The 11578-nt window shown below is 34.8% G+C and overlaps 2 protein-coding genes across 2 annotated transcripts; both read right to left on the reverse strand.

Annotated features, from left to right (window-relative positions):
- Positions 1-350: 350 nt before the first annotated feature.
- On the reverse strand, positions 351-1036 carry LOC108362536 (multiple coagulation factor deficiency protein 2-like). Its single transcript, XM_017615563.1, has 2 exons — positions 945-1036; positions 351-850 (listed from the first exon to the last, which is right to left on the reverse strand). Exons 1-2 carry the CDS (start codon positions 1009-1011, stop codon positions 624-626), a joined length of 294 nt encoding a protein of 97 aa, XP_017471052.1. The 5' UTR covers positions 1012-1036; the 3' UTR covers positions 351-623.
- A 165-nt stretch (positions 1037-1201) lies between these two features.
- LOC108362533 (general transcriptional corepressor trfA-like) lies at positions 1202-11271 on the reverse strand. The gene is made up of 5 exons (XM_017615560.1): positions 10914-11271; positions 10769-10855; positions 10459-10685; positions 7246-7394; positions 1202-1888 (listed from the first exon to the last, which is right to left on the reverse strand). Exons 1-5 carry the CDS (start codon positions 11136-11138, stop codon positions 1665-1667), a joined length of 912 nt encoding a protein of 303 aa, XP_017471049.1. The 5' UTR covers positions 11139-11271; the 3' UTR covers positions 1202-1664.
- Positions 11272-11578: the final 307 nt, after the last annotated feature.

An 11578-nucleotide genomic window follows, 5' to 3' on the forward strand; every position in this document is an offset into this window, starting at 1 on the left:
AAAAAATTTAATATTTTAGGCAAAAAATATTTTTTTTCTTCTTTCTTTGATTATATAGAAAAACGTTATATGAACAGATTAAAGGAATTGTAATTTTTAATTTTTTTAAATTTGTTTGAGCAAAATCGGACTACCTACCTACCAGGTAGTTTTTCCCACCATACTAATTTTCAACAATTTGCATCCAATATTTATTGAAATATCTTAGTTCTTGTATTTTGCGATAATACCTTTATATGTGAAGTGGGCGTAGTTACAGTCCGATTTCGCCCATTTTTTCTTGTTTTTTTTTTTTGACTTAGCACATTTGCATACCACTGCATATGTATTTTGTATTTTGAGTTGTGCTATCTAACTGCTTTAAAATTTCAATTTTCATAAAAAGTTGACTTAGCGCGTTTGCGAACTAAGCCAACGATATTTATTCTTGTTATTGTGCCAATTGAATATTTGAAATTTCTAGAGCACTGCCAGGTAGCTAGTAGCCTCGCGAGGCTATGTATGCGTTTGTATTTTGCCTGGCACTGTTCTGGGCCATTAGAAGGACAATTTCTTATGCTTATATTTTTTCGGTTAGCAAAAGGTATGTACATATGTATACAGAAGCTCAAATACTAATTTATTCATATTTTATTTATTTTTTCGTGATCATCACCCATGTCCGCCTCTTCACTTTTGCGGTACTCCGCATAGTCCACATACCCATCATTATTCAAATCCATTCGTTTTAACACATAATCAATTATCTCAGACAAGTTTTCATCAGAATACACTTTGCCTGACTCTTCCGTGGCACCGTCATGTTGTTGTGGTAGTGGTTGCTCCGTCTTTTTGCCATGTGCATCTTGCACTAAGATATAAAAGAATAAATATTAATTTAATATACATATTTTGTATTTAACCAGTAAAGATTGAAACAATATCAATGATGGGTATTTTTTTACCTAAATAAGCACACCAAAAACCATACCCTGCTAACTGCATCTGTTGAAAAATATTGAAGCTTTTCATGTTGTTCTAACTACTGCACCAAGTAAACGAAAACAGTGAAATCTTAAAAATTAATGCTTGCGAATATATGTATTTTAAATAAGAAATTACTCCTTTTGTTTCGATTTTATTATTATTGATTTTCTTTGCGAAATTGTACCACAATCAGTCATATTTCGTTTGTATAACCCTAAAGATCTCTTTTTCTATCATTTTACGTCATTACTCAGATCTCGTTTAATCTTTATTTTCTTCGAAGTGTTGTAGAAAATTTAAATTAATTAACATTACATGTCGTTTTTATGAGCAAAGTTCTGAAATAGATATAAAGCAAATTAAATGAGACATATGTATGTATGTATAGAAGCTTTCAAGGGCTAGTAGAGAAGCCATATTCGAGTTGAAAAAGCTGCGAAATTAACATAATATTTGTTCGTATGTAAAGCTAAATCAAATCAATATAACTTGGAATGATTAAAATCAAAACGAAACACTGTTGGAAAAAAATTTGTGTGCATCCTATTAGTGAAGATGCTCTTCCAAAAAGTATCCATTGTTTTAACAAACTAAAAACAATTGACATTAATTTAAATCACATTTTTGCGGCCAATCACACTGATTTAAGTGATGCCGGAAATCCCATAAGCAAAGGTTTAAGAGTTTTTAGTAACACACTACTGTCCACTTTGAGGTTGCTGTTGTTGTTGTTTTTGTTGAGATGCCGCCACAGCCTTTTGTTGCGCCTTTATAAATTCAGGATAATCGATGTAACCATCGCGTGAAGTATCATCCATTTGTAGAATGGGATCAATTAATGCCACTAACTCTTCATCTGAGAAGATTTTCTCTTCTACATGTGGCGCCTGCTCATTATGTTGTTGCTCCTTACTTCCTTGCTCTGTTAGTAAAAATCATTTGATTCAAGCCACCGTATGCGTATTCGATGAACATTCGTTTGATTTAATGAGATGTCGTTATTTAATTTTTTTTAACCATACCAAGAAGAGTTAGCGATGAGCGGTAGCAATGTGGTTGATGAGAAACAAAATGATGCAATTTGATGCAAGTACGTTGTAACAAAGTCATGGATTCACATGTAAATAAAGGGCCAAAACACACATAGTTATACAAACGGTTTATTATATAAATGATGTATGTTTATGTAAAAATATTATTTTTTTATAAAATACATACATATGTACAAATGTATGTATATTTTATGTAGCAACAAAAGTTAAAAAAATTATAACATTTAGCTTTTCGGGAAAATACCATCATTGGCGAATTTGTTAGAAAATTTATGCGATAGGACAAGGGAGCATCACGGTTTATGAAATATTCAGACAATTGTGGGCCAAACGATGTACCGGGAAGGGGAAATCACCACCCTTTTGCGTGATGAGCGCCGAATTTTTCAATCTCAAGGAAAGCAGCAGAAAATAATATAATATACAGAGTTCTGATCGAGTCTTCAAATGTTTGTGGATTATTACCTCATCATAAGAAAACTCGNCATTATGTTGTTGCTCCTTACTTCCTTGCTCTGTTAGTAAAAATCATTTGATTCAAGCCACCGTATGCGTATTCGATGAACATTCGTTTGATTTAATGAGATGTCGTTATTTAATTTTTTTTAACCATACCAAGAAGAGTTAGCGATGAGCGGTAGCAATGTGGTTGATGAGAAACAAAATGATGCAATTTGATGCAAGTACGTTGTAACAAAGTCATGGATTCACATGTAAATAAAGGGCCAAAACACACATAGTTATACAAACGGTTTATTATATAAATGATGTATGTTTATGTAAAAATATTATTTTTTTATAAAATACATACATATGTACAAATGTATGTATATTTTATGTAGCAACAAAAGTTAAAAAAATTATAACATTTAGCTTTTCGGGAAAATACCATCATTGGCGAATTTGTTAGAAAATTTATGCGATAGGACAAGGGAGCATCACGGTTTATGAAATATTCAGACAATTGTGGGCCAAACGATGTACCGGGAAGGGGAAATCACCACCCTTTTGCGTGATGAGCGCCGAATTTTTCAATCTCAAGGAAAGCAGCAGAAAATAATATAATATACAGAGTTCTGATCGAGTCTTCAAATGTTTGTGGATTATTACCTCATCATAAGAAAACTCGGGTTCATTTCCTCAGAGACATACGCGTGGAGTGGAAGAAAATATGCATCTTTGCGGCTTGCATTTATCATAGCTGAACGTAAACATACCTACCAGGTAGTTTTTCCCACGATTAATATTTATATTTAGAAGATATTGATGGATTAGGCTTTTCTGAAAGAATTTACGAAAGAAATAACGATATTATTGAAAGTGAGATTTCATTGATGGAGGGGAGTATTAGCTAAGTGAGAGGGTACATTAAGAAACGATTGGTGTCATGGTGGCTTCACCAATGCCTAGATCTTGTCCGTGTGTTCGCGGAAATTCCATCTTACAAAAAGTATCTGTTAAAATGTTCTCTGCGGTNAACCATACCAAGAAGAGTTAGCGATGAGCGGTAGCAATGTGGTTGATGAGAAACAAAATGATGCAAGTACGTTGTAACAAAGTCATGGATTCACATGTAAATAAAGGGCCAAAACACACATAGTTATACAAACGGTTTATTATATAAATGATGTATGTTTATGTAAAAATATTATTTTTTTATAAAATACATACATATGTACAAATGTATGTATATTTTATGTAGCAACAAAAGTTAAAAAAATTATAACATTTAGCTTTTCGGGAAAATACCATCATTGGCGAATTTGTTAGAAAATTTATGCGATAGGACAAGGGAGCATCACGGTTTATGAAATATTCAGACAATTGTGGGCCAAACGATGTACCGGGAAGGGGAAATCACCACCCTTTTGCGTGATGAGCGCCGAATTTTTCAATCTCAAGGAAAGCAGCAGAAAATAATATAATATACAGAGTTCTGATCGAGTCTTCAAATGTTTGTGGATTATTACCTCATCATAAGAAAACTCGGGTTCATTTCCTCAGAGACATACGCGTGGAGTGGAAGAAAATATGCATCTTTGCGGCTTGCATTTATCATAGCTGAACGTAAACATACCTACCAGGTAGTTTTTCCCACGATTAATATTTATATTTAGAAGATATTGATGGATTAGGCTTTTCTGAAAGAATTTACGAAAGAAATAATGATATTATTGAAAGTGCGATTTTATTGATGGAGGGGAGTATTAGCTAAGTGAGAGGGTACATTAAGAAACGATTGGTGTCATGGTGGCTTCACCAATGCCTAGATCTTGTCCGTGTGTTCGCGGAAATTCCATCTTACAAAAAGTATCTGTTAAAATGTTCTCTGCGGTAGCAACCGACCAGAGCATCAAATTGTGCCACCTAACTTCGAACATTGCGTAGGTGGCGTTCGGGCAACAACAGAAAAGATGCCTGCGATGAATAAACAAGCGCAAAAATATTTAAAACCGGGCGTCAATTTGCCTTGTATACAGTTACACCTGTGTGCGATTTGGAAGCCTTTGAAGAGGCGAGAAAATTTTTGTTTTCGAATTTTTTAATCCTTCTGCGCTACGAGGTTTGATCTCAAAACATTTCTGACGGCTGTTTTGGTCCCTGTGAAGGAGAGAGTGCGTCAATGTCCTCCAATAACCTGTAATGACAGATGGTGACGAACGCCTTGTATAAGTACAGCGCTATCAGCTCTCTCGCAGGTGTGGGTGCGGTTAAACCAGCGAGTATTTATGGACCTGGGTGATCATGGCATTGAGTGCTGTGATTGTACTAAACATTTTACGGTGAAATACGAGAGTAGCATGACCCCGAGTGTCTTTGTTAGTTGGTGTCCGCGACTTAAGTAGTGGACCCACCATCCCTATCTTTCACAATCCAGGGTGGTGATTACACGATTTTGACGATGTTTCATAATTATTAGTGAAAACCAGTGCATGTACTTATGTTTATCGAGCCTTAGCTGCCAAAAATATGTACGTAAGAGAAAATTTTTTTTTAAATTTTTATTTTAGATACAAAAGTGCATCTAGCTACTCTGGGAATATTCCTGCACCAAAAGCTGTTATGCTTACGATTGCCGAAAAGGCAAAATGTACTGTAGATATTCATTCGTTGGTATTAACTAAATCCAATGCTAGTATGATGAAATAAAACGTAATCTCGAAACATACATACATACATAGTATACGTACAGTTGTCCACAAGTAATAGGAGTGCCGTTTGTTTACTTGCCGCTTATTATCTTTTTATAAGTGTAGTTGGTTATACAATAAACATCATATAATAGCCCTGTAAAATTAGACTTTTTCTTAAAAAAAAATTTGTAACAGCAATTTTTTGATGCAGTTTACTTCTTATTTGACACGTATGTGTATGTGCTATGTGTATCGCGTTCCCGGCCGTGATCTAAGCGTCGTACAAAAAAAAATGTTGGCACAAATGTTTTGGAAAATGAAATTCTCTACAACCTTGGAATTTCAATATGCTATGTATTTTCAACAGAAATTGTCAAAAATGGCGAAAACCGTGACGATGTAAAATTATTTCAGTTTTTGCCTAATTTTTTACAATAAAAATTGCTATTTTTAAAAAACCTTCTATATCGTAAATGTGGGAAATTAAATTCCCTACATATTTGTATAAAACCATTTTTTACGAAAAAAGCAAAATAAGCTTGCAAATTGGAAAAAACCCAAAAAAAACTTAAATCCAAGATGGCGAAATGTTGCCAAATGAAATTTAGGGGCAAGACTGTGGATCCATGATCTACGTGTCAAATAGAAGTAAACTGCATCAAAAAATCGCTGTTACAAATTTTTTTCAATTGTCCTACCCAATTTACTAATTTTACTGGGCTAGTAAACTTACATTTCAAACTTTGTACGAAACTTATAAAAACTCTGCAAATTTTCACGAAAATTTCAAACTTTTTAATCAGAATCTTTAGGAAAAATCTTGGTATGCGGTTTTGTAGCCCATTTATTTCTGATATAACAAAGTGCAAGTTTCAAGTTAGTAAAAAATCTCCTAGATTTTTCCATGCAAAGTACATATCGTACACCTATGTATGTAGATCTAAGGTGGGTTAACTCAAAATTCACAGAGGTAAATTTAACAGCTAGTAGATCGTACAAATTCAACGCAATTAGTACAAAAAAGGGTAAAACAGTAGTTTTTTAGTTAATGTATATCGTCGATGCTTTTGCGAAACCGCCCATCGACCAAATGCAAAACCGCCTAAATCGCTCTGAACTCCAGGCATCGAGATTTATGCATAAAAACCGTCCAATCGTTATTAAAACAACAGATTTGTAAAATAATAGCTGGAGAAAATACCGCCTATCAAGGCAATGCCTTCAAAGAATAAACCGCTTTTTCCCTCTCTTGTGAAATTTTAGTTCCGTAAGATAGGCGGTTTTGCAATTGGGCGATGGGCGGTTTTGTAAAAACATCGACGATATATTTATGTAATCATAAAGAAAAAAATATTTCCATTAGTTGGATGAATAGATTTATACAAAAAAAAAATCGCTCAAAATTTTTTTTTCTGAGCTGATCGCACTTAAGATCTTAGGTATGCAAAAAAAAAAATGCCAAAAATGGATGGGATTTTTCAGCAACTTGAAACNTGGTTTTGTAAAAACATCGACGATATATTTATGTAATCATAAAGAAAAAAATATTTCCATTAGTTGGATGAATAGATTTATACAAAAAAAAATCGCTCAAAATTTTTTTTTTGAGCTGATCGCACTTAAGATCTTAGGTATGCGATATGTTCGATGATTTTCTTTTATATGGTGAGGCTGCCGGCAAAAAAAAAAAATGCCAAAAATGGATGGGATTTTTCAGCAACTTGAAACTTGCACTTCATTAGACTAGAAATGAATGGGCTGCAAAACTGCATACCATGATTTTTCTAAATTCTGATTAACAAGTTTGAAATTTTGGTGAAAAATCGCACAATTTTTATAATTTTTGTACAAAGATGGAATTTGAATTTATTTGGTGTTTGTTGTATTCCTGCTAGATTTTTATCAAAAGGTAATAAACATTAAATAAACAAAAGAAAAATTGCGAAAATTTATTAAAATATCGCACTCCTATTATTTTGTGGACCACTGTATGTACATACGTGTGTGGTTGCAAGGACTCTACCGACACCATACCATACCAATTAAGCAAAAATAAATAAATATATTGGCAATTTAAAAATACATAAACTTACCATGCCAGTGGATAAGTGATTTTATTAACTCGCAGCCATCTAACTTATTGTTGTTATCAGAATCATGCATTTTAAAGTAGTGAAATTGGAGCTCAGCTTCCGACATTTTGTTCGTATCGATTGGAATCTGCATATGCTCCTGAATATGGCTATGATAATAAAAAGAACGAATATTAATATTTTATAATATTGTGCACGTGTACAATACGTGATATAAGCATACATATCGCTTCCTTAATACACAGAGGCCCTAACCAGTAATTTTTTTTTATTTTACAGGAGAAGCAAAAAACATACAAATCAAATCATGCATACGTACGATGACCATTCGTACCGATTTTGGCGGGACAGTACCCATTTTGAGAAAATCGTCCCGCTGAATAATTTTTTAAAAGTTGGGACGTATAACTGTCCGGATTTTTCATATTTGTACCGATTAAGTCCGATTTTCAGTGTTTTCTTTATTATTAATAGATTAACAATAGTCTCTCTCTTCTCTGGAGCAAAAACGATTTTTCTGACAAAAGTGGCAAAAGCGCGGCTGACTTCTTACACGTTCATATAAATTCGCCTTGGCGCTGCCTAAATATCATTGAAAAATATCAATCTTGGTAAATTCGGGGCCCACTTGAGGAAGCCTTAAACATTTGCATATGTAAACAACATTTTTGTCACTTAAAATGTTTATTAATCGACATCCAAAAAAGGAGGAGGTTATCAGTTCGTCGGAATATTTTTTTTATGTATGTTACCGCATAACTTTGGACCACGACATCCGATTTCGATAATACTTTTTGCATCGGAAAGGTAGTGTCTCAAAGGTACCATACTAATCAGGTTTAGATCCGATCATTGGATCATGAAATATATGTATACATATTTTTTTTTAAAGTCGGTTTTTTTTGCTATATATGACTTGTTTTTAAAAACAAATGTTTCAACACGCGTATCGTTTTGAAAAATAAACATTTTGAGCCACAAAAAGGTTGTTTGCTTTAACTGATTTTGTTCTGTTATCGTATCAAAATAAATATTTAATTAAATGATATATTTTTAAAGATGATGCAGCTATTAATATTATTTTTATGGCAGAATCGCACTCGGCGGTTTGCCATTGTCTGCCTAGGGGTGACCGCTGTAAGAAAACAATTTTCTATATTTAGATATTTCCCATGATATTTCCCAAGTTGTTGTTGTTGCTGTAGCGGCTACAACAACCCCGCCCAGTTCAGCTAGTCTCTCAGTCACCTAATCGTTGCCGTCAAACTCAACTAACAAGAAACCCAAGAAGCGTGCAACTNAAAGTCGGTTTTTTTTGCTATATATGACTTGTTTTTAAAAACAAATGTTTCAACACGCGTATCGTTTTGAAAAATAAACATTTTAAGCCACAAAAAGGTTGTTTGCTTTAACTGATTTTGTTCTGTTATCGTAGTTGCTTAGCACTCAAAATAAATATTTAATTAAATTATATATTTTTAAAGATGATGCAGCTATTAATATTATTTTTATGGCAGAATCGCACTCGGAGGTTTGCCATTGTCTGCCTAGGGGTGACCGCTGTAAGAAAAAAATTTTCTATATTTAGATATTTCCCATTATATTTCCCAAGTTGTTGTTGTTGCTGTAGCGGCTACAACAACCCGCCCAGTTCGGCTAGTCTCTCAGTCTCCCAATCGTTGCCGTCAAACTCAACTAACAAGAAACCCAAGAAGCGTGCAACTTCTATAGGGTCCATCCATAGGGACGTAGTCATCAGTTGAGTGGAGTTTAGTGGGCATGCGAAGAGATGTTTCGAGTCATAGTGTCTCTCCGCATGCCTGACACTCATTGGGCACATCTGAATCCAGACTTCTCAAGTACGTGTTCAACCTGCTGCAGTAGTCAGAGCGAAGTTGGGCTATTGTGGACCGAGTCTGCCGAAGCAGACAACCATGTCAGGTGGTTGTGTGACCAGAACCGGATTCACAGGTCTGGGGGGCTACTCTGTAAAGTGATGCAAAAGAGAAATGCGATGCGAAAAAGAAATGCGATGCGATAGGCAATCGCCACAGCGTATTACTTACGACGTATNCATTCACAGGTCTGGGGGGCTACTCTGTAATGTGATGCGAAAGAGAAATGCGATGCGAAAAAGAAATGCGATGCGATAGGCAATCGCCACAGCGTATTACTTACCACGTATTTGCCTATCGCATCGCATTTCTCTTTCGCATCGCATTACAGAGTAGCGCCCCTGGAGTCTAATGGAGTGGAGTGGTGGAAAGGGTAGCTGAGGATTTTGTAGGGGAGGGTTAGGCTCCTTAGATCGATGGTTTTGCATAAATCAGTTGATTGTTCATTGTGTTTTTGTACATATATTTCCCTCTCTGAATTTTGAGTTAGCTCACTTTAGATGTAGATGTGTAATATATTTGCTATTCAAAGGGAAGATGAGTACATTAGCAAGGAAGAAATATTTTTTCTTTCGAAGNGTCGATGGTTTTGCATAAATCAGTTCATTGTTCATTGTGTTTTTGTACATATATTTCCCTCTCTGAATTTTCAGTTAGCTCACTTTAGATGTAGATGTGTAATATATTTGCTATTCAAAAGGGAAGATGAGTACATTAGCAAGGAAGAAATATTTTTTCTTTCGAAGCCAATTGACAGATCGTTGGAATTTTTACACACCAACGTACATTTCTGCGTGTTTCTGCGTACTTAACTCGAAAATTTTCAAGATTATGACGTTCTTAGAGTAAACCACTGGCATGTAACTTTGTGTTTCATTTTGTAAAACGTATTTTCTAAAGATAAGGCATAATCACAGTTCTTATACAGAAGTGCTGATAACAATTAAAGAAGATATATCGATTTATACGCATGGGGACTTGTCAGCACTTTTATAGAACATGGCGCAATTATCATGTAGAGAAAAATGAATATCGTTACTTTGGTATAGGAATGCCCTATCATTTTTTTTAATACTGCTTTGTTGAAAATACGTAAGATTACCCGAGCTTAAAAGCAATCACTATAGCATTAGGGTACCTAGTTATAGTCCTTAGTAAAAAAGCCTTTTAAAGAAATTCGAAAACAAAGAACTGAGTTTTTTAATCACTCCACAAAGAAAAAAAATTTAGGTAGGGCCTTCCTATATTATGGTAACAACGAACCATATTGTTTTATACATAATTGTAATATTTAGGAGTGGTAATGGTTGCCACTTACGCTCTTTCATGTTCCATATTGGCTGCATTTAAAACTTGCTGCTGCCCATGGTGTGCCTGATGAGGCGCATGCGGTTGGTTTTGCTGCAGTGATGGTTGTGGAGGCTGCTGTTGAAATTGTGGTTGCTGTTGCTGTTGGATTGGTTGTTGTCCTTGTTGTTGATACTGTGGTTGCTGCTGCTGTTGTACAGGTACCTGCTGATATTGCACTTGCTGTTGTTGTGGTTGCTAAATTTTGTTTTAAACTCATTTAACATACAAACATACATACGCACATCTATGAGGAAAGTAAGAATTTTAATTGTACTCACATAGGTTTGAGGCGGAACATTGGGCGCATGGTGAACTTGCTGCTGTTGGTATTGGGGTTGAGAATTATGCTGCACTGGAACTTGTTGCTAAATATTTTTCCAAAAAGCGTTAAAAAAAAACTTGGAATACATTCATGTCACTTACGTAGTGTTGCGGAGGAACCCCTGGTGCCACACGTTGAGCAGTCGTAACTCCAAATAACATGAGCGAAAACAGCATCAGCGAAAAAGCTGCCAACTGTTTTTGTTGGAACGAGCATCTTGTTTGTGAACGCATTTTGGCAAACCTACGTGAAGTAGGCAGGGAAGCACGCCAGTATATTAAACCAATTTGTTCTGTTATCTTCTCACAGACCAATGCAGTGTTCATTCAATACAAAGTGCCAGACACTTGCAGTTGGGTAGGATTTGAGCAACCACGTCAAAAAACGAGATCAGAGAAATCCACACGTATACAACTTCGAAATGTCAATGGGATCGTTCAATGAATTCACAATGACATATTTTAGGGATGCACAACAAATTAGGAATTGCAAGTCGAAACTAAAGTATCGATATGGTACACTACATTATGTACAGTGTTATCGAAATAAAAAGCCTCGATACCAACTATGTACATATACAAAATTTGTATTCCAATTTCTACTTAGGTATAGAAAAACAATGAACTCTGGATAAAAGCTAATATTTTATACAACCAAAAACCTTTTTGTATATAACTGTGGTAAAAAAGTGAGAACAGGTGATGATTTAGTGAATTTTTGTTGAGGTAACTGCCCATACAAAACAACGAAATTTAACAAAAATTTT

Source organism: Rhagoletis zephyria, unplaced genomic scaffold (assembly GCF_001687245.7).
Source record: "Rhagoletis zephyria isolate East Lansing unplaced genomic scaffold, Rhagoletis_zephyria_1.1 Rzeph_scaffold_01031, whole genome shotgun sequence".
Classification (NCBI taxonomy): Eukaryota; Metazoa; Arthropoda; class Insecta; order Diptera; family Tephritidae; genus Rhagoletis; species Rhagoletis zephyria.

Excerpts from the sequence above, each read along its gene's own strand:
- LOC108362533 (XM_017615560.1), bottom strand. The coding sequence starts at position 11,138 with ATGAACACTGCATTGGTCTGTGAGAAGATAACAGAACAAATTGGTTTA. Across the intron at positions 10,856-10,913 it reads GGGTTCCTCCGCAACACTAC|CAACAAGTTCCAGTGCAGCA; the intron begins GTAAGTGACATG and ends AAAAATATTTAG. Across the intron at positions 10,686-10,768 it reads ATGTTCCGCCTCAAACCTAT|CAACCACAACAACAGCAAGT; the intron begins GTGAGTACAATT and ends AACAAAATTTAG.
- LOC108362536 (XM_017615563.1), bottom strand. The coding sequence starts at position 1,011 with ATGAAAAGCTTCAATATTTTTCAACAGATGCAGTTAGCAGGGTATGGT. Across the intron at positions 851-944 it reads TTTTTGGTGTGCTTATTTAG|TGCAAGATGCACATGGCAAA; the intron begins GTAAAAAAATAC and ends TTTATATCTTAG.